The sequence below is a fragment of the Bos taurus genome, chromosome 7 (genome assembly GCF_002263795.3).
Source record: "Bos taurus isolate L1 Dominette 01449 registration number 42190680 breed Hereford chromosome 7, ARS-UCD2.0, whole genome shotgun sequence".
Lineage (NCBI taxonomy): Eukaryota > Metazoa > Chordata > Mammalia > Artiodactyla > Bovidae > Bos > Bos taurus.
Genome location: NC_037334.1, coordinates 22,544,339 through 22,567,240, shown reverse-complemented (window position 1 = coordinate 22,567,240; position 22,902 = coordinate 22,544,339). Strand labels below are relative to the sequence as shown.

Here is a 22,902-nt window from a genome sequence, read left to right as displayed (position 1 = left end):
AATAAGAAAACAAACATCTCAATAGGAAATTGGGGGAAATATATGAACAGAAAATCTCTCTAATTCAGAAGTCTTAAAGTCATCCCTGTGAGAGTAGACTAGAATGAAAATCTTTCTAATAAATGACAGGGACAGACCTTAGTATTTACTTGAAGAACCAGAAAGTGTAGTAAGAAAAGAGAAAATATACTCTACTATAGACAGTCAGCATTTATGAAACATTCCTAACATGATAAAACAGAGGTCAACACTAACAGAAACTGGTGGAGTGTGGGATAAGGGATGAAAGGAGAGCATGACTCCTAAAACCCATTATCTTCTGCCCTGGAGCTGACTTATACCTATCTCTGCTCATTCATTACCTACCCGAGACTACTAACTCTTTATCCTTCCCACTTTGATCTCACCACATCTTTTTCTTTCACTCCAACCCTCTCCTTAATGTTGACAACTGCTCCCAATGTGCCCTCCTCCTCCAGCCACCAGTGCACCACTTAAATTGACTGACTCAAGCTACCATTCTTCTTCCCCTCTTCAGATGTCAGAGTCAGGCTATTCCTCTGAGTATGTTTCTCTTCCCATACTTCAGCTGTCCCAGAGTGTCCTTCCCTGTCCTTGCTACTTTTCTCATTGTCTTCATCCTTCTCATTCTTGGTTGCCGCATCTCTCGTGCCTTCTACCTCTCAAAATTCTATGAATACCACTCTCAGGAGAGAAAATCCTTCCACCAAACTCCAGAACTCAAATTGGGCTCAGAAACTAGGAAAGCCCTGTACTCACCCCCTGGGTAACCTGGCAGAGAAAAGAATAAACAAATGTTCCTGACTATAATAATAGAAGGTTGCTCCTGGTGTCACAAGTAAGAAATGTAAATGCATTTTTAAATTACATTTATATCAAATTATAGTATACATTTTAAAAAGTCACTTCTACAAGCTTTTATCAAAAACTACCACCTCTTAAAGGAATTTAAAAAAAATTGCAACCTCTTGTCTCATAACTCCCTATCATAATGAGCAACTGTTTTCAACCCTATTAACTCTATTGTTTTTATATGCTTATATTTATAAATTAAATGTATTCAATGATTCTGTTATTATAATTGCTTAAATATATTTACAGCTGAACCATGTACTATGAGCTCTATCATTTATGTTAAATTTTTGCTACAAGTTCTTATTTTTCTTTTGAGTTATTGATTACCTAATTTTCAATTCATTTTCTAAGTACCTATTTCATCTCAACTTTTTGCAAAAGTATAAATTTCCTCTCAATAATTTTTTTTTAAAAATGCCAGGTTATCTATCAGTTTTTTTTTTTCTTCCTCTCTTCTTCCCTTCCTTTTTCTCCTCCTTTTTCTTTCCTTCCTTTTTTTCAAGTACTGCTGCTGGAGATCTCAAAAATACACTTGCTCAAATTGGGACTGATTGTCTGCTAGACATGCTGCACAGGTGTCTTCCTGGGATTTCCCTTTACCATGATCCTAAGAAATTCTTTTATATATTTCATGTATTAGAGCCTTTGATTTCAGATTTAATGATTTCTTCCTTATTGATTTCCTTTCTGGTTTTGTTGGAATAGCTTCTTCATTTCCTGAGAAAAGGTGCATAGAAGACCTGTTTGAAAATTTCTTTATACTATCTTCCTATCTGAGTGATTGTTTAGCTAAGTACAGAATTCTAGGCCAGTATATTAAAAAGACTGATGCAGTCTTTAGTGTTTGACAGATTTAAACCTCACTGTTCCAAGTTCCCCTTCTGTCCCATATCTGTACAAGTTGATGAGCCCTGGTGTTCCATATTCTGGCAACAATGGCAAGTTAAAGCCTCATCCCAGCCCCACTCTAACCACCTAAACATCCCAACCCAGTTTCCTTTCCCTGCTCTCTCAAGCCATTTTCAGTTCTGTTCAGGAAGACAGTCTCCTCTCTAAGCGGCCTCATTATATCAGTAATAAACTTTTCCACACCCTCTTGGTATGTGAGTGGCATCATTAATCTTGAAATTTAAAACAAATTTTGGGTGAGGATTTATCCTGTCTCTGCAAATCAGTTCTCTTCAGAAAAAGTGCACTTTTCCACCATGTTTTAGCCTCTAGAGTTGCTTCTGATATGTTCAATGTTATTCACCTTATTGATTGCTTATTTGCAAAAGGTAATCTTTTTTCCTCTGAAAAACTGAAGGATTTCTCTCTTTATCCTGAAGATTTTTAAATTACATGACATTGGGTCTTGGTATGGGTCTTTTTCATTCATTGTGATGGGCAGTTGGTGGGCTCTTTCAATATGTATACTCATGAAGATGGCAGAGGAATAGGACGGGGAGACCACTTTCTCCCCGACAAATTCATCAAAAGAACACTTGAACGCTGAGTAAACTCCACAAAACAACTTCTGAATGCTGGCAGAGGACATCAGGCACCCAGAAAAGCAGCCCATTGTCTTCAAAAGGAGGTAGGAAAAAATATAAAAGATAAAAAGAGAGACAAAGAGGTAAGGACGGAGATCCGTCCTAGGAAGGGAGTCTTAAAAGAGAGAGAAGTTTCCAAACACCAGGAAACACTCTCACTGGCGAGTCTGTGATGAGCCTTGGAACATCAGAGGGCAACATAACTGGGAGAGAAAAAAATTAATAATTAAAACCCACAGATTACATGCCCAATGGTAACTCCCAGCAGAGAAGCAGCACAGACACCCGTATCCACCATGAGCAAGCAGGGGCTGGACAGGGAGGCGCGGGCTGCATTGCTTAGAGTAAGAACCAGGCCTGAATGCCCCAAGGGCAATCTGAGGGAACTAACTTGAGATAGCAAACCAGACTGTGGGATAGCTAAGTAGCAAAAAGCACTAACCTAAGACACCGCCAGGCCGGCTCACAGAACAAAGGACTGAGCAGAGCTAGCCAGCTGTGGATTGGCCCATCCCCCACAGGAGACAGGCAGGCGAGGGCAGCCAGAGCCGGAAGAGGGTAATCACGGCCCCAGAGAGGCATCATCTACCAAACTGCAAGCAGGCTTCATTGCTAACCAAGACTTCTTGGGGTTCTGGATGGTCGACATCTGCCAGGAGGGTTGCAGCCAGAGATCAGCTCCCCAGAAGAGACACAAGGCACACCTGAGAAGGTGCGCCGATGTACACCCAGAACACCAAGCGGCAGGGACGGGGGAGGTGATAAGTTGAAGCGACCGTACTCGCCAAGCTCCTGGTCACCTGAGCTGCTCGAACCTGGGAGGGCACAAAATGCAGGCCCAACCAAGTCTGTGCCTTTGTGGAATACCCGAGTGCCTGAACCTGAGTGGCTTAGACCTGGGAAGTGCATACAACCCAGGGCCGGCCTCAGACAGTTCCTGGCAGAGCAACCTAGAGCCTGAGCAGTGTAGACAGGGAAAGCACACACGCCGTGAGCAGGGGCAAACCCTGTGTGGCCTACTCACTATGAGCACATGCCAGTGTTATTTTTTACAGTGTCTTCCCTCCCCACAGCACGACTGAACAAGTGAGCCTAAGAAAGTGTCCACCACAGCGCCCTTGTGTCAGGGTGGAAATTAGACACAGGAGAGACCAAGAAACAGAAGAAGCTAAAACAAACAGAGGGAACCGCTTTGGAAATGACAGGTGCAATAGATTAAAACCCTGTAGTTAGCACCGACTACATAGGAAGGAGCCTATAGATCTTGAGAAGTATAAGCCAGATCAAGGAACTATCTGAAAATGAACTGACCCCACATTGTCCACAATAACACCAGAGAAAGTCCTAGATATATTTTTACTATTATCATTTTTTAATTAATAATTTTTTAATTTTAAGTCCTCTATTACATCTTTAATTTTATAACCTACTATTACTTTGCAAAAAAAAAAAAAAGACCCTATATTTTAAAGCAAACTTCATATATATGCTGCTGCTAAGTCGCTTTAGTCGTGTCCGAATCTGTGCAACCCCATAGACGGCAGCCCACCAGGCTCCGCCGTCCCTGGGATTCTCCAGGCAAGAATACTGGAGTGGGTTGCCATTTCCTTCTCCAATGCATGAAAGTAAAAAGTGAAAGTAAAGTCGCTCAGTCGTGTCCAACTCTTAGCGATTCCATGGACTGCAGCCTACCAAGCTCCTCCGTCCATGGATTTTTCAGGTGAGAGTACTGGAGTGGGGTGACATTGCTTTCTCAATTCATATACATATATTTTATAATTCTTGTGACTTTGTTTTTTTCTTTAATATTGTATTTTTGAGAATCCAACCTCTACTCTAGATTTTTAAACTTTGCTTTTTGCTATTTGTTCTGCTTTATTGACTATGCCAAAGCCTTTGACTGTGTGGATCACAATAAACTGTGGAAAATTCTGAAAGAGATGGGAATACCAGACCACCTGATCTGCCTCTTGAGATATTTGTATGCAGGTCAGGAAGCAACAGTTAGAACTGGACATGGAACAACAGACTGGTTCCAAATAGGAAAAGGAGTACGTCAAGGCTGTATATTGTCACCTTGTTTATTTAACTTATATGCAGAGTACATCATGAGAAATGCTGGACTGGAAGAAATACAAGCTGGAATCAAGATTGCTGGGAGAAATATCAATAACCTCAGATATACAGATGACACCACCCTGATGGCAGAAAGTGAAGAGGAACTAAAAAGCCTCTTGATGAAGGTGAAAGTGGAGAGTGAAAAAGTTGGCTTAAAGCTCAACATTCAGAAAACGAAGATCATGGCATCCGGTCCTATCACTTCACTGGAAATAGATGGGGAAACAGTGGAAACAGTGTCAGACTTTATTTTTCTGGGCTCCAAAATCACTACAGATGGTGACTGCAGCCATGAAATTAAAAGATGCTTACTCCTTGGAAGGAAAGTTACGATCAGCCTAGATAGCATATTCAAAAGCAGAGATATTACTTTGCCAACAAAGGTTTGTCTAATCAAGGCTATGGTTTTTCCTGTGGTCATGTATGGATGTGAGAGTTGGACTGTGAAGAAGGCTGAGTGCCAAAGAATTGATGCTTTTGAACTGTGTGTTGGAGAAGACTCTTGAGAGTCCCTTGGACTGCAAGGAGATCCAACCAGCCCATTCTGAAGATCAGCACTGGGATTTCTTTGGAAGGAATGATGCTAAAGCTGAAACTCCAGTACTTTGGCCACCTCATGCAAAGAGTTGACTCATTGGAAAAGACTCTGATGCTTGGAGGGATAGGGGGCAAGAGGAGAAGGGGACGACAGAGGATGAGATGGCTGGATGGCATCACTGACTTGATGGACATGAGTCTGAGTGAATTCCGGGAGTTGGTGATGGACAGGGAGGCCTGGCGTGCTGCGATTCATGGGGTCACAAAGAGTCAGACACGACTGAGCGACTGATCTGATCTGATCTGATCTGATCAATTTTGTACCTTTAAGAACCCAGTCTTCAGTACCATTATTAATTGGGAGTGAGATCACTGGCTTGACTACTCTCTTCTCCTTTGGACTCTTCTTTTTCTCCACCAGGTCATCTCTATCTCCTCCCTCCCCTTTCTCTTCTCTGCCCGACTCTGTGAATCTCTTTGTGTGTTCCGGACTGTGGAGAATACTTAGGGAACTGACTACTAGCTGGATCTGTCTCTCTCCTTTTTGTTCCCCTCTTTATCCTCCTGGCCACCTCTGTCTCCTTCCTCCATCTTCTCTTCTCTCTATAACTCTGTAAACATCTCTGAGCAGTCCAGACTGTGGAGAGCACATAAAGAAGTGATTACTGGCTAGCTTGCTCTTTCCTCTTTTGATTCCCCCTCTTCTCCTCCTGGTCACCTATATCTCAATCTTTTCTTCTCTTCTCCATGTAACTCTGTGAACCTCTCTGGGTGTCCCTCACTGCGGAGAAACTTTTCATCTTTAACCTAGATGTTTTATCATCGGTGGTATATAGATGGAGAAGTCTTGAGGCTACTGTAAGAATAAGAATGAAAACCAGAGGCAGGAGGCTTAAATCCAAATCCTGAGAACACCAGAGAACTCCTGACTCCAGGGAACATTAATCGATAGGAGCTCAAAAACGCCTCCATACCTACACTGAAACCAAGCACCACCCAAGGGCAACAAGTTCCAGAGCAAGACATACCACACAAATTCTCCAGCAACACAGCAACACAGCCCTGAGCTTCAATATACAGGCTGCCCAAAGTCACACCAAACTCACTGACATCTCATAACTCATTACTGGACACTTCACTGCACTCCAGAGAGAAGAAACCCAGCTCCACCCACCAGAATACTGACACAAGCTTCCCTAAGCAGGAAACCTTGACAAGCCACCCGTCCAACCACTCCCACAGCAAGGAAACTCCACAATAAAGAGAACTCCACAAACTGCCAGAATACAGAAAGGCCACCCCAAACACAGCAATATAAACAAGATGAAAAGGCAGAGAAATACTCAGCAGGTAAAGGAACAGGATAAATGCCCACCAAACCAAACAAAAGAGGAAGAGATAGGGAATCTACCTGATAAAGAATTCCAAATAATGATAATGAAAATGATCCAATATCTTGAAAACAAAATGGAGTTACAGATAAATAGCCTGGAGACAAGGATCAAGAAGATGCAAGAAAGGTTTAACAAGGACCTAGAAGAAATAAAAAATGATCAATATATAATGAATAATGCAATAATTGAGATAAAAAACACTCTGGAGGGAACCAACAGTAGAATAACGGAGCAGAAGATAGGATAAATTAGGTAGAAGATAGAATGGTAGAAATAAATGAAACAGAGAGGAAAAAACAAAAACGAATTAAAAGAAATGAGGACAATCTCAGAGACTCTCTGAGGCAATGTTAACAATCTCTGGGACAATGGTAAATGCCTCAGCATTCAAATCATAGGAGTCCCAGAAGAAGACAAAAGAAAGACCATGAGAAAATACTTGAGGAGATAATAGTTGAAAACTTCCCTAAAATGAGGAAGGAAATAATCACCCAAATCCAAGAAACCCAGAGAGTCCCAAACAGGATAAACCCAAGGCGAAACACCCCAAGACACATATTAATCAAATGAACAAAGATCAAACACAAAGAACAAATATTAAAAGCAGCAAGGGAAAAACAACAAATAACACACAAGGGGATTCCCATAAGGATAACAGCTGACCTTTCGATAGAAACTCTTCAGGCCAGGAGGGAATGGCAGGACATACTTAAAGTGATAAAAGAAAATAACCTACAGCCCAGATTACTGTACCCAGCAAGGATCTCATTCAAATATGAAGGAGTAATCAAAAGCGTTACAGACAAGCAAAAGCTGAGAGAATTCAGTACCACCAGACCAGCTCTCCAACAAATGATAAAGGATCTTCCTTAGACAGGAAACACAGAAAGGGTGTATAAACTCGAACCCAAAACAATAAAGTAAATGGCAACGGGATCATCAGTTCAGTTCAGTTCAGTCACTCAGTTGTGTCTGACTCTTTGCGACCCCATGAATTGCAGCACACTAGGCCTCCCTGTCCATCACCATCTCCCGGAGTTCACTCAAACTCATGTCCATTGAGTCAGTGATGTCATACTTATCAATAATTACCGCAAATGTAAATGGGTTGAATGCCCCAACCAAAAGACAAAAACTGGCTGAATGGATACAAAAACAAGACCCCTATATATGTTGTCTACAAGAGACCCACCTCAAAACAAGGGACACATTCAGACTGAAAGTGAAGGGCTGGAAAAAGATATTCCATGCAAATAGAGACCAAAAGAAAGGAGGAGTAGCAATACTCATATCAGATGAAATAGACTTTAAAACAAAGTCTGTGAAAAGAGACAAAGAAGGATACTACATAATGATCAAAGGATCAATCCAAGAAGAAGATATAACAATTATAAATACATATGCACCCAACATAGGAGCACTGCAATATATAAGACAAATGCTAACAAGTATGAAAGGGGAAATTAACAATAACACAATAATAGTGGGAGACATTAATACCCCACTCACACCTATGGATAGATCAACTAAACAGAAAATTAGCAAGGAAACACAAACTTTAAATGATACGACAGACCAGTTAGACCTAACTGATATCTATAGGATATTTCACCCCAAAACAATGAATTTCACCTTTTTATCAAGCGCACAAGGAACCTTCTCCAGCATAGATCATATCCTGGGTCATAAATCTAGCCTTGGTAAATTCAAAAAAATTGAAATTATTCCAAGCATCTTTTCTGACCACAATGCAGTAAGATTAGATCACAATTACAGGAGAAAAACTATTAAAAATTCCAACATATGGAGGCTGAACAACACGCTGCTGAATAACCAACAAATCACAGAAGAAATAATAAAAGAAATCAAAATATGCATAGAAAAGAATGAAAATGAAAACACAACAACCCAAAACCTGTGGGACACTGTAAAAGCAGTGCTAAGGGAATGGTTCACAGCAATATAGGCATACCTGAAGAAATAAGAAAAAAGTCAAATAAATAACCTAACTCTACACCTAAAGCAATTAGAAAAGGAAGAAATGAAAAACCCCAGGGTTAGTAGAAAGAAAGAAATCTGAAAAATTAAGGCAGAAATAAATGCAAGACACACAAAAGAGATCATAGCAAAAATCAACAAAGCCAAAAGCTGCTTCTTTGAGAAGATAAATAAACTTGACAAACCATTAGCCAGACTCATCAGGAAACAAAGGGAGAAAAACCAAATCAATAAAATTAATAATGAAAATGGAGACATCATAACAGACAACACAGAAATACAAAGGATCATAAGAGACTACTATCAGCAACTATAGGCCAGTAAAATGGACAACTTGGAAGAAATGGACAAATTCCTACAAAAGTACAACTTTCCAAAACTGAACCAGGAAGAAATAGAAAATCTTAACAGACACATCATAAGCATGGAAATTGAAACTGTAATCAGAAATCTTCCAGCAAACAAAAGCCCAGGACCATATGGCTTCACAGCTGAATTCTAAAAGCCCAGGACCAGATGGATTCACAGCTGAATTCTACCAAAAATTTAGGAAGAGCTAAATTCCTACTCAAACTCTTCCAGAAAATTGCAGAGGAAGGTAAACTTCCAAACTCATTCTATGAGGCCACCATCACCCTAATACCAAAACCTGACAAAGATGCCACAAAAAAAAGAAAACTACAGAGCAATGTCACTGATGAACATAGATGCAAAAATCCTTAACAAAATTCTAGCAAACAGAATCCAACAACACATTAAAAAGATCATACACCATGACCAAGTGGGCTTTATCTCAGGGATGCAAGGATTCTTTAATATCCACAAATCAATCAATGTAGTACACCATATTAACAACTGAAAAATAAAAACCATATGATTATATCAACAGATGCAGAGAAAGCCTTTGACAAAATTCAACATCCATTTATGATAAAAACCCTCCAGAAAGCAGGACTAGGAGGAACATACCTCAACATAATAAAAGCTATATATGACAAATCCACAGCAAACATTATCCTCAATGGTGAAAAATTGAAAGCATTTCCCCTAAAGTTAGGAACAAGACAAGGGTGCCCACTCTCACCACTACTATTCAACATAGTTTTGGAAGTTTTGGCCACAGCAATCAGAGCAGAAAAAGAAATAAAAGGAATCCAAATTGGAAAAGAAGAAATAAAACTCTCACTGTTTGCAGATGACATGATCCTGTACATAGAAAACCCTAAAGACTCCACAAGAAAATTACTAGAGCTAATCAATGAATATAGTAAAGTTGCAGCATATAAAATCAACACACAGAAATCCCTTGCATTCCTAGACACTAATAATGAGAAAATAGAAAGAGAAATTAAGGAAACAATTTCATTCACCATTGCAACAAAAGAATAAAATACTTGGGAATATATCTACCCAAAGAAACAGAAGACCTATATATAGAAAATTATAAAACACTGGTGAAAGAAATCAAAGAGGACACTAATAGATGGAGAAATATACTGTGTTCATGGATCAGAAGAATCAATATAGTGAAAATAAGTATACTACCCAATGCAATCTACAGATTCAGTGTAATCCCTATCAAGCTACCAGCGGTATTTTTCACAGAGGTAGAACAAATAATTTCACAATTTGTATGGAAATACAAAAAACCTCGAATAGCCAAAGCAATCTTGAGAAAGAAGAATGGAACTGGAGGAATCAACCTGCCTGACTTCAGGCTCTACTACAAAGCCACAGTCATCAAGACAGTATGGTACTGGCACAAAGACAGAAATATAGATCAGTGGAACAAAATAGAAAGCCCAGAGATAAATCCATGCACCTATGGACATCTTATCTTTGACAAAGGAGGCAAGAATATACAATGGAGAAAAGAGAATCTTTTTAATAAGTGGTGCTGGGAAAAGTGGTCAACCACTTGTAAAAGAATGAAACTAGAACACTTTCTAACACCATACACAAAAGTAAACTCAAAATGGATTAAACATAAGACCAGATCTAAATGTAAGACCAGAAACTATAAAATTCCTAGAGGAGAACATAGGCAAAACACTCTATGACATACATCATAGCAGGATCCTCTGTGACCCATCTCCCAGAATATTGGAAATAAAAGCAAAAATAAATAAATGGGACCTAATTAAAAGCTTCTGCACAACATAGGAAACTATAAGCAAGGTGAAAAGGCAGCCTTCAGAATCGGAGAAAATAATAGCAAATGAAGCAACTGACAAAGAATTAATCCCAAAAATATACAAGCAACTCCTGCAGCTCAATTCCAGAAAAATAAATGACCCAATCAAAAAATGGGCCAAAAAACTAAACAGACATTTCTCCAAAGAAGACATACAGATGGCTAACAAACACATGAAAAGATGCTCAACATCACTCATTATCAGAGAAATGCAAATCAAAACCACAATGAGGTACCATTTCATGCCAGTCAGAATGGCTGCGATCCAAAAGTCTACAAGCAATAAATGCTGGAGAGGGTGCGGAGAAAAGGGAACCCTCTTACACTGTTGGTGGGAATGCAAACTAGTACAGCCACTATGGAGAACAGTGTGGAGATTCCTTAAAAATCTGGAAATAGAACTGCCATACGACCCAGCAATCCCACTGCTGGGCATACACACTGAGGAAACCAGAATTGAAAGAGACACGTGTATCCCAATGTTCATCACAGCACTGTTTATAATAGCCAGGACATGGAAGCAACCTAAATGTCCATCAGCAGATGAATGGATAAGAAAGCAGTGGTACATATACACAATGGAGTATTACTCAGCCATTAAAAAGAATACATTTGAATCAGTTCTAATGAGGTGGATAAAACTGGAGCCTATTATGCAGAGTGAAGTAAGCCAGAAAGAAAAACACCAATACAGTATAATAACGCGTATATATGGAATTTAGAAAGATGGTAGTGATAACCCTGTATGCAAGACAGCAAAAGAGACACAGATGTATAGAACAGTCTTTTGGACTCTGTGGGAGAGGGCAAGGATGGGATGATTTGAGAGAATGGCATTGAAACATGTATATTATCATATGTGAAACGAATCACCAGTCCAGGTTTGATGCATGATACAGGATGCTCAGGGCTGGTGCACTGGGATGACCCAGAGGGATGGGATGGGGAGGGAGGTGGGAGGAGGGTTCAGGATGGGGAACACATGTACACCCATGGTGGATTCATGTCAATGTATGGCAAAACCAATACAATATTGTAAAGTATTAGCCTCCAATTAAAGTAGATAAATTTATATTAAAAAATAAAAATGAAAAATATGTATACTCATGATCACTTTGAATTCTAAAAAAATTTCTAGTTTCATGTGCTTAATAATTCCATTCCTATTTGCTTTATAATATCTGGAACTACTGTTTTTCAGATATTAGAATGCCTGGACTCAGGTTATAATTTTTCTTTTTAAAATAGCAGCTTTATTGAAATACAATTCATATTCCATAAATCCCAATCTTTTAAAGGATACAGTCTGGTGGGCTTTAGTTTACTCACAGAGTTGTGTCATCACTATTTCTTTTATCTTCTCTTTAACATCTGTTCAACTTTTGGAGTATTTCCTTAAATTGATCATCCAATCCTTCATAGAAAGTTTTATTCCTGATTTCATATTTTTAAGAATTCTTTTTGTTCCCTGAATGCTCCTTTTTTTTGTAGCCTACACTCGTTTCACAGACATGTTTCTTCATCACACTGAGGATAATAATGAAAATATGACTTAAAAGGTTTTTTTCTTGCATTGTCTGTGTTCTTCAAGTTTCTTTTTATTTGGTATCTAACTTTTATTTTATACATACTAAATTTGTATAATTCCTTAAATGTCTGGTAATTCTTAAATGTTTAAGAATGAGGCACTAAAGAGCGGCTGGAAACTGGATTCATAAGTGAGGTTTAGGAAGCAGTATGGGCTTTACTGAAGGGTACTTGGACAGGAACCAGGTCATTACTGCCAGAATATAGGTCTTCTCCTGGTCAGAGAAGTTTCCAAGAGGGGAACCCTCTAGGCTTTTAACTGGGGTGTATTTTCCTGAGTCTGAGGTAAATGAACAGACTTTACTTAATTCCCTTCCCTCCTCCTCCCACACCTCACTGCTAGTTTTCAGTATAGCACCCCTGCCCTCAGCAGTACTGAGCATCCCTTTGCTTCAGTGTCTCTGGACAGCCATGGTGGGAATAAGAGTAGCTGCCTGGCTACATCGTCTTGGGGGAGGGATCATAGTATCTAACTGCTACTTTTAAAGATTTCCAAAATCCTATTTTCAACATTATCTCAACCTATTCCTTCACAAATACGTGGGATATGTGATGTCTCTAATTCCTGAACTTCAGCCTGTGTCATTTCACTTCATGGTTTGTCCTAGTTTCAGCCTTTTTTTTACATTCAGTTCAGTTCAGTCGCTCAGTCGTGTCCGATTCAACTTAATTCATTTACATTGCAGATTCCAAACTTTTGTTGATTATCTCTTATCAGCTAAGGTTTCTTCTCTTTTTGTCTACATTATGGCCTTATGCCGTTTTTATGCCTTTATTGATATTTTAGTGTTTTCAGAAGGAATAACTAAATCTGGTCAATCCTCCAGATTAAATATGAAATCCTGAGTTAATTTTAATCATGTTGCAAATTTTCTAGATTCCAAGACAGAATTAAAACAATTATATGTTAAATAGAATTCTGTGGGTTGCTCAAAACCTAACCATTTATATTTTATTGTAGTATAACGTATTCTAGGTTTCAAATATCAATCAAATATCAAACAAACTCAGATACAGCTAGTTTGTTAATTAGAGACAGTCTATCTTCTATTTTCTCATACTTTTCACACATCAACTTGATAAAGCTACTAACCAAGGACATTTATCATATATCTAAACTATAATTTCTTAAAATATTGATTATGATAAAATTGTTTATTCCCTCTAAATAGAGTAGAAAACTCATTCAACAAGCATTTAAAATTATATTATGTCTCAAGCATGGAATAGGAAGATAAAAGGCAGTGCTTATTCTTAACAGCTTTAGGGCCTAGATGAACAAATATTATACTGTTGTTTCGAGTCCTGTGACAGTGCCATGGAACTACCAGGAAAGAACAACTCATCTAGAAAGAGAGAAGAGCAGTCAGGAGAGGCTTCCAAAAGAGATGGCACCTGAATCTGTATTTGAAGAAGTAGCGGAAGTTACTAGGCAAATAAGGAAGAAGGAGGGAAAAGTGTTTGTTAAGCATCTTCCATGTTCTTTTACACTATATTTTAAGAAAATTCCTGTATTTTCTACCTAGCTAATTTGATTTTCAGCTGAATACATTAGGTTGATTTATTGTTTTAAAATTTTATATTTTTAGTTTCCAGGGACTATAATTTTTTATAGCAGCTGATTACATTATGGATTCAATTACCTCTTGTCTCTAAAGAGTTATTTAAAGTTTACTATCATCCCTTCAGGTTTTGATTCTTTTGTTTGGTGCATTTGTGATCTCTCTTCCATGGCATTGGTATTCTTCAAAGATTTGACTGTTTTCGATTGTCTGTTCATATGTGTATTTGAGAATTTCTGTTTATATGGCAGAGAATATAAATTCTGAAAAAACAACCTACCTCTGGAGATTTTAGAAGAGTGATGAGATATTCTGGGGACTTATGTTCTGAGTGGGGATGTTCTCCTGTATTTTCTGGGGATTGTAGGCTACACGGGAGTGCATGCAAGCTCAGTTGCTAAGCTGTGTCTGATTCTTTGTGACCCTATAGACTGTAGCCCACCAGGCTCCTCTGTTCATTGGATTTTCTAGACAAGAATACTGGAGTAGGTTGCCATTTCCTCCTCCAAGGGATCTTCTCTACCCAGGGATCAAACCCACATCTCCTGAATTGGCTGGCAGGTTCTTTACCACTGAGCCACCTAGGAAGCCCTAGGTTACATGGGGGCACTGCCCTATTTGGTTAGTATCCACACTGGAAGTCTCCTATATCAGAATTCCCATTTCAGAGAGCCATTATGTATCTTTTCCCTGGGATTAACAAGTATAGCATAATCTATATTTTTTAACTTTTCTGTCCCTTTGCTATCCGTATGGCAATCTGGAGTTACTTCAGACTCTTCTGCTTCTCTCTCCGGCTCCAACATTGATCCTAAGGAGCCAAAATGAAGTCTTAGTTCACTTTGCTAGGCAGTAATTCCTAGGGTTCTGACCTGGCAGCAAGCACTAAGTTGCCAGTGTTCCAATGTAAGAAAGGGATGAGTAGGGGGCCAGGTCATACACTGCCTAAATGTAGTGCTTAATCCATCGTCTTGACAACTCCTTCAGGGTCCCATCTATTATAGTATTTCACATTTATTGACCAAGTGTTTTGAGTTAAGTGTATCTCCAGAGCTACTCTTACCTCTTCAGTGTTTTTTCTCTGCTCTTCATATATTTATCAGTCCGATCTCATCTGTCTTTAAGAATTCCTCAGGCTTAGTGTAGTAATGACATCCTTCTTTGTTTTCAAAAATAAGTTCAATTACACCAAAATTCTATCAGCAGCCCTCCATATTCAACTCCCTATTTGAATTACTAGTCATCTTAAAGGCACCCATTACTTAATATATTAAAGAGAGAATTTATGATTTTTCCCTCAAACAAGATTTTTTTCAGTGAATGGCAGCACCACCTTACACTCAGTTATGCAAACCAGAAACACATGTCACCTTTGACACCTCCATCTTCAAACTTCATCTGTAAATTCTGTCAATTTCATCTCCTACAATAACCATACGTATATCCACTTCTTTCCATTTCCAGTGCCATCATTCCTCCCCTTTACTACTGCAGTCCCAAAAGATGCCTATTTACATCCACTCTGCTTCTTCCCATACTGTAACTAATATGATCATATTATTCCCTATTTAAAAGACTTCAGCAGCTTCCTGCTGCTCCAAAGATAAATATCTTTGGCATGGCCTGCAAGGCTATGGAAGGTCTCGTCTGTCCAACCTTATCTTATTATCACATTTCCTCCTCTGTTCCCTCTGCCTGGATGTCTCTTTATTCATCTTTCTGTATAGTTAAGCTCTACTTTTCTTCAGATCTCAAGTAGATTACCACTCCCTCATGGAAGCCTTCCCTAATCTCTTCAACTAAATTCAGTTACAGTCAAGTCTACCTCACTTTTGTAACACTTATCACAATTGTGTTTGAAGGCTTTGAGGATGAAGTCCAGAGCACAGGCAGAAGGATTCAACTTGGACCAGGAGAAAGACATCTTTTCTACTGAGATGGGAAGATAAGACAGATACAAATGGATGTTTATGTTTGTAAGAAAGTAAGTTGAAGGAGTTCACATTGCCAGTCTTACCTGTTACTTGTTTACTATTTGATGAATTACTACTATCAGCCTGGAGATCATCTGTCACTGACTCCTATGTGAAATAAGAATTAAACATATAGCACAAATTATGAGATGGAATATTTTTATATTATAATATTATAAAAACATTTATTTGGTTATTTTAAAAATGTAAAACTAATGTTAACTTTGTGTATCACTTTCATATTTAAAACATTTTTCAGCTTATTGATATAGATGTAATCTGATATATAATATTAAATCTTAAAATATAATACTGTGGACATATCTAGGGTGTCAAAAAATATACTAGTCAATAACTATTGTGGGATAAGCCAGCAAAGTGAAAATGAAAGTCACTCAGTTACGAAAGTCAAAGTCACTCAGTCATGTCCAACTCTTTGTGACCCCATGGACTTATATAGTCCATGGAATCCTCCAGACCAGAATACTGGAGTGGGTAGACTTTCCCTTCAGGGGATCTTCCCCACCCAGGGATAGAACCCAGGTCTCCCATATTGCAGGAGGATTCTTTACTGTCTGAACCACCAGGGAAGCTCAAGAATACTTAAGTGGGCAGCCTAGCCCTTCTCCAGTGGATCTTCCTGACCCAGAAATCCAACTGGGGTCCCCTGCACTACAGGCAGATTCTTTACCAGCTGAGCTGCCAGGGAAGGGAAGTCCCTGATAAACCAGCAACAAGAAGATAAAGATGAATATTTTTCTGATCCCCTAGGCAAGAAGGAATTTTTTCCCCTCTAAATACTAAAGCAAAATAAATAAAAAGAAAACGATTGATAAATAAATCTAAAATACCAAAAGTAAAATAAAAGGCAAACAAACAAATGTGGAAATATTTGTTACATATGTGTGTAAAGTACAACTATCTTCAATAAATAAGTATTTCACAAAGTTACACAAACGGCCAATAAAATGAGAAAAAGTATCAACTTTACTAGCATTCAAAGAAATGGAAAGTAAACAACATGCTACTTTTCATCTATCAAATATATCTATATATCTTTATCTATGTCTATATTTTTAAGTTTCAGATAAGATGGTGCCAACTGGACAGAATGAAATAAATAAAATAAAAACTTTAAACATAATCCAACCCTTGACCCATTGCAACATATTTATCTTAGGATAACAATTTGAGGTATATAAAAACAATTTCTGTGGTAGGATATCTACTGATATCTAAAACAGCAAAACCTTGGAAACAATCTCAACCTCTCAACCACAAAAAATAGTCATAGAAATTAAAATATGCCTATATATGACAAAGCACTAAGCAGACACTAAAAATCATATTTTTGAAGATTATTTAATGTTAGAGGAATTTATACAATAATTTGTAAAAAAAAAAAAAAAAACGTTTTTAAAGGCACAGGAAAAAATAAATGGAAGGAAAATACAAAAATTGAAAGGAACTGCTTAAATATTCTTTTTGCACATCTTGAATCATCTGTTAGGGATACTTAACACCGCTAAAATCTGGGGAAATGTATTTTGTCAAAGTTGCCCTCCCCAAAAAAACTTGTCATAGAGAAATATGCAAGCTAAAAAGCTGGACTGTGACTATCAAATTTAATGCTAATGTCATATGCTGCTGCTGCTGCTGCTGTTGCTAAGTCACTTCAGTCGTGTCCGACTCTGTGCGACCCCGTAGATGGCAGCCCACCAGGCTCCCCCATCCCTGGGATTCTCCAGGCAAGAACCCTGGAGTGGGTTGCTATTTCCTTCTCCAATGCATGAAAGTGAAAAGGGAAAGTGAAGTCACTCAGTCGTGTCCGACTCCTAGAGACCCCATGGACTGCAGCCTACCAGGCTCCTCCGTCCATGGGATTTGCCAGGCAAGAGTACTGGAGTGGGTTGCCATTGCCTTCTCCAATGTCATATGAGTCACAAGCAATTTTTAAAATCTGAGTTTCTCCAAACTATTGCTCCAGGCAAGAACACTAGAGTGTGTAGCCATTTCCTTCTCCAGGGGATCTTCCCCACCCAGGGATCAATGCCAGGTCTCCTGCATTGCAGGCAGATTCTTTACCATATGAACCACCAGGGAAGCCCAAACTATTGTTATACATCTGTAAAATATTTTACAGAATCCACATTAAGTACATTAGATCAGGAAGTTGTATAATATTCTAATGATAATGAATCCTCTGTTTCTAATTGTTAACGTAAGTCAAATGAGAAAACATGAAAATGGCTTCCAAATGTGTGCTACCAAACATAGCAGAATTACGAAGAAGCACTTAATATTTGTCACACAGAAAATTAGCCAGTAAGGAATATTTCTTAAATCTTTGACAAAGGAAAGAAAAAAATGCATGGCTATGAGTCTATCAGAATCAGAAATTCAAGGCCCTATCTAAAGCCACAGCATCAGTATGTATAAAAACACTGGAAAGTTATGTAGTCTCTATTGAACAAAGATCATATTATACTTTCTTTCAGAGGTACATTAGGTACCACTAGTCTCTACACTAAGTTTATCCAAGGACCAGAGGAGAAACATACGTACACTCAATAGAGCAATCTTCTCATCCTGGGTCTCTTCACTAGTGCTATTTTCATGCAGGTTTTTCTCTCCTGTAGCTTTTAACTCAGTGCTAACAAACAAACAACACAATTAGTTTGTAGTGTCTGGACTTGGCTCTCCACACTCCAGATCTCTGTTAACACTGTTTAGAATCTGAAAGGCTCTATGGGGGTCATCATTAGCCACCAGAACATAGTGTGTGAATTGTATCAACACACAATACGCCGGGAATGCTTTCCTGGAGATTATATCGCATTTGCCTTTAGGCAACTTGGCCAAATTTCCTTCTTTAAAACAAAATATCTCTCTTTCCTAAGTCAAATTCCCAGTTCTGTGTTCTGAGAAGAGCTAAATCAGAACACATTATTTCTTTCACTGACTCTTCTTCTTCATTGACTCTTAGAATGAGAGGTTATTAGGATCAAATCAGGACTGAAATTTTGAGGTGGCCAGAGGCATGGGGCTGTTACTTGTGTATACACACCTCGGTGGCCGAGAGCTGTCACCTCCCTGACCACTCCGCTCAGATTTTTCCGCGATTCTCTGCAAACCACGCGTTTTGCCATTTCTTTTCAGGCCTACAGATAGGGTGACACGTTTCAGGATAAAAGCCCCAGAGGCCTGCCTGCAGGCTTTGGGGGAACCCTGGGGTTGAGGCCCAACCGCCCCCGCCCTTGGTTCTTGTCCACCCCGCAGCCTGCGCCATGAGCCAGCCCCGCGGAGCTTACAGTGGGCAAAGAGCTTTCGGCCGGACCGTGACGGGGCCTCCGCCTTGGCCCGGGCACCTAGACCTGTCGTTGGGGTTAGGTTGAGCCTACCGCGGGCCTGCTTTTTGCGGGTATAGACCCCTAATGACCACATTGCCACCCCACCGCCAGGCCCCAAGAGGCCTCTTAGCCCTGGACGGCCTGTCTCGTCGTCTTTCTGCAGAACCTAGCTACAGTCCTGTGGAACCAGAGTCCAGGCCTGCGGGGCACCCAGAGAGGAATTAAAAAGGTGAGAAAAACCAAAAGGCCTACAGCGCCAACCCCCACCCTGGCCTGGAGCGGCCTGCCTCACTCCCGCCTTTTTATCTCCGGGAAGTTGCGCGGCGGCTTCTGGGAAGACGCGGTAACGTGGTGGCTTCTGGGAAGACTAGTCCGCTGGGCCCAACACCTGGTACTGATACTTGGGCCAGTCTCCTTAGCAACATTACCAGGAAGGCCATGGTAATGGAGTTTGAGGTGTCTAAGCACACAGTCTTCCCAGGGGGAAGCCTGACTCAGTGTAGGAAGGTGAGAGAGGAATGAAAGCACATTACAGTGACAGGGAATGTTTTCTGAGAACCTCAGTCCCTAGAGCCGCCAATTTGCTGTGGAGCCTTGGTAACTTGAGAGTCTAACCAAGCATTAGAAGTGCTTAGGTTCCAGGAGGTTTCTTCTCAGGGACAAGCAGAATCTCTGAGCCCCTGCCTAGAAGCTACCTACCTCCCGGACATCTCTTAGTAGCCTTGTGGTTAAGGCAGAGAGTTCCACAAGGGCTCCCCTCCTAGTGCCCTGAGGCTCAGGTCTTTTTCTCTGCCCAAAGGGAGTAACATGGGAATGACCACTCACTCCATACACTGAGGACAGACCATCTGGCTGCATCTGATAAACATATTGTGTATATAATAACCATCTTCTTACTTTTAAAAAATGACATTTCACAACATTAAAACATGCTATTTGTATAGATGAAATTAGAAAAACTCAGACTTCTTTTGTGATGCTCCAATATTGTGTATGTTCATTGGAAGGACTGATGCTAAAGCTGAAACTCCAATACTTTGGCCACCTCATGTGAAGAGTTGACTCATTGGAAAAGACCCTGATGCTGGGAGGGATTGGGGGCAGGAGAAGGGGATGACAGAGGATGAGATGGCTGGATGGCATCACTGACTCGATGGACATGAGTTTGAGTAAACTCCGGGAGTTGCTGATGGACATGGAGGCTTGGCGTGCTGTGGTTCATGGGGTCGCAAAGAGTTGGACACGACTGAGTGACTGAACTGAGCTGAAATGAAGCACACATATAGCCACAATGTTTTTATAATAAAATCACTGGATTTTTTAATTCAAAATCTGCTCATAGAAAGTCACTTAATAATTAATTATTAAAACTTAACTTTGTAAAGAATAGAGGGCAGCCATGCTTACTTTATTACATATAGTGCTTTGAGTCACTGAATTAGTACTTAGTCAGCACCTTACTCTGTGTCAGGCATTATGGTAGGTCGTGGGGTACAAAAGTGAATTAGAAACGGTTCTAAATAGTCAAGGACCTCACAGTTTTGTTGTTGTATAAAGCAATTATCATATTTCAACATCCTTTCTCTAGTCACATCCATACATGCTGACAGGCAGTCTGTAGTTTACAAGCCAGCTTTCCAGGCTCCCTTCTCTCCCACTGGAGAATGTTTTTTTTTTTTTTAATTGTGGGGTTCTTAAATGAATTTTTAGGAGGTATGGATCCTGGAATGCCTAAGACATAGAAATGGAAGAAATGGTGAAAAAGGAAAACAGCTTGAAGCAAAAGCTGATCTGCCCTTTGATGGCCCTATTCTCTAGAACCCTCTCTATACTGAATTATATTCGCTGAGGTTCCATCAAGTCAAGATTTATGGGAGTTAATGCCCAGGGCTTCAAAACTTGAAATAACCTCCGGTGTCATTTCTTGGGCCAAAAGTGTCCTTAGAGATGATCTGGTTGTCCCCTCAATTCAAAGGTGAGCAATTAGGACACCTGTCTTAGGAGGCTCATTAGGACAGAAGGTTGGCATAGGTGGCATGAATCTCCTAACATTTGGCTAGTGTGCTTGTCATGCTCCCATTCCTCCCAACACATGGCTGGGAAAGGAATACGGGAGGAGAGCAAGGAAAAGAGCTTGAAGCCTTAAGTAGCAAGGGGAAGAGAAGAGACTACAGTCAGACTTGGTCAATTTAAAGCTCCGCCTGCCCAGCCTACACAAGGAGAAAGAAATGTGTCCCCTACAAAAGGGTGAAGTAGGGCGGAGGTATCTCAACGCAGTCATCTATCTCCCTCCACTCTATCCTCAAGCATTCAGTCCTAAGTGTTAAATTGAACATCTTCCATTTTCCTGTTATATTGTTTCCATATCTATACTTTAGAATTCTGCTTTCAGTGTTTCAGTTCAGTCATATGATTGTTTTGACTAGATTTGGAAGTCATGGAAATGCTAACTTCTATGGGCAAACAGATTCCAAATTTTTAAGAGATTTCTGAAGAAAGCTTTTGGGAAAACAGCCAGTTCATGTATATAGGATTCCCTGGAGCCCAGAGGAAATCTTTCAGAATACCATTTTCTTATCAAGTGACCCCCCCACCAAACCCTTGCAACCTGAGCTCTGAGCAGTTTCATTTGTGGTACCATCCACAGGATTTAGGGTTCAACTGAAAATCAGCTTATTTTTGCTTAGTCCACAGGACTGGGAAAAAATAAGTGATAAATGGAAAGTATCTTCAAGTACTGCAGTCTTAATACTATGCAACATATGTAAAAGGACCAAGGGGATTTTTATTCAACAGACATTTCTTGAGCCTCCATGATGGTACAGACTTTCTGTGCTGGGGCTACAACCACAAGCAACTTAGTCTTAGTGGGCATGTGGCAGAGGGTCAGTCAACCATGCAACCATATGGGAAGCTTCTTAGAGAAAAGGGTAGTTGAACTGAGATATAAGAGGTGAATGATAGGAATTAGGGAGATTAAAGGAAAGGGTATTCTATGAAAAGGAGACTAAAATCATGATGCTTTTAGGCCACTGCAAAAAGTAGTTGGCATAACTGGAACCAAGACTCTTTGGAGGAAGGACTGGAGAAGAGACCCTGGGCCTTATGTGCTGAACCAGGGAGCCTGAACTTTATCCTAGAAACTATGGGAAGTCACTGAAGGAATACTAAGCAGGAGAGTGGCATGACCAGATTTTCAATTTAGAAACACTGCCCTGACTCAAATGTGAGGAAGCTGACGTGGAACAGGAAGACTAACTTTAAAAGCACTGTAATATTCCAGACGAGAGATGAGAGGGGCCCCAGCTATACACTAAAAGCTTTGAAAACAGAGAGGAGTAGATGGTAGCAAATATATGGAGAAAGCAAAATCTGCATAATTTAGACTGCAGAATATACCATTTTAAGAGCGTACTCACTGTGTATGGGTAAAAGACATGGAAATACTGTTTAAGGGCCATCGTGATGGAAAATTTGAATACAATCGTGTGTTCTTTTAAAATATAAAAATGAATTAAATCCTGGATACACTTAAATCCAGGACACATTTGATAATAGCAAATGTGCAAGGCAAAGGAGAGCTTCTCTGGGGGGACCATAAGTCTTCGGAGTTTGGGGATCCTTACAAAGGATGTAGAGTAGGTTGCCTAGTGGTATAGCTTGATTCTATTATAATCAACCAGAATTACCATAAGCATTATGACCAGTGATCACCAAATATACTAACATCAGAGGATTATGCTAAATAAATTTATAAAATAGTAATTATAAGAAACTTTGA

At 39.7% G+C, this 22,902-nt stretch overlaps 1 protein-coding gene across 3 annotated transcripts in view; it reads right to left on the bottom strand.

Moving 5' to 3' along the window:
* MEIKIN (meiotic kinetochore factor) overlaps window positions 1-21,533 on the bottom strand; it is a 138,359-nt gene extending 116,826 nt beyond the window's left edge. Inside the window, exons 1-4 of one of the 3 annotated variants that reach the window (XR_009495214.1) lie at window positions 19,083-21,533; window positions 18,839-18,932; window positions 18,337-18,424; window positions 15,816-15,879 (exon numbers count right to left, since the gene is read on the bottom strand). Coding sequence is in view for 1 of the 3 variants with exons in the window: in XM_024995043.2 (XP_024850811.1) it covers window positions 15,816-15,879; window positions 18,337-18,424; window positions 18,839-18,932; window positions 19,083-19,215 (379 nt within the window). In the remaining 2 variants the exon portion in view is untranslated. The remainder of the gene's footprint in view (window positions 1-15,815; window positions 15,880-18,336; window positions 18,425-18,838; window positions 18,933-19,082) is intronic. The other 2 variants (XR_009495215.1, XM_024995043.2) reach the window with 2 other exon arrangements.
* Between the last annotated feature and the right edge of the window lie 1,369 nt (window positions 21,534-22,902).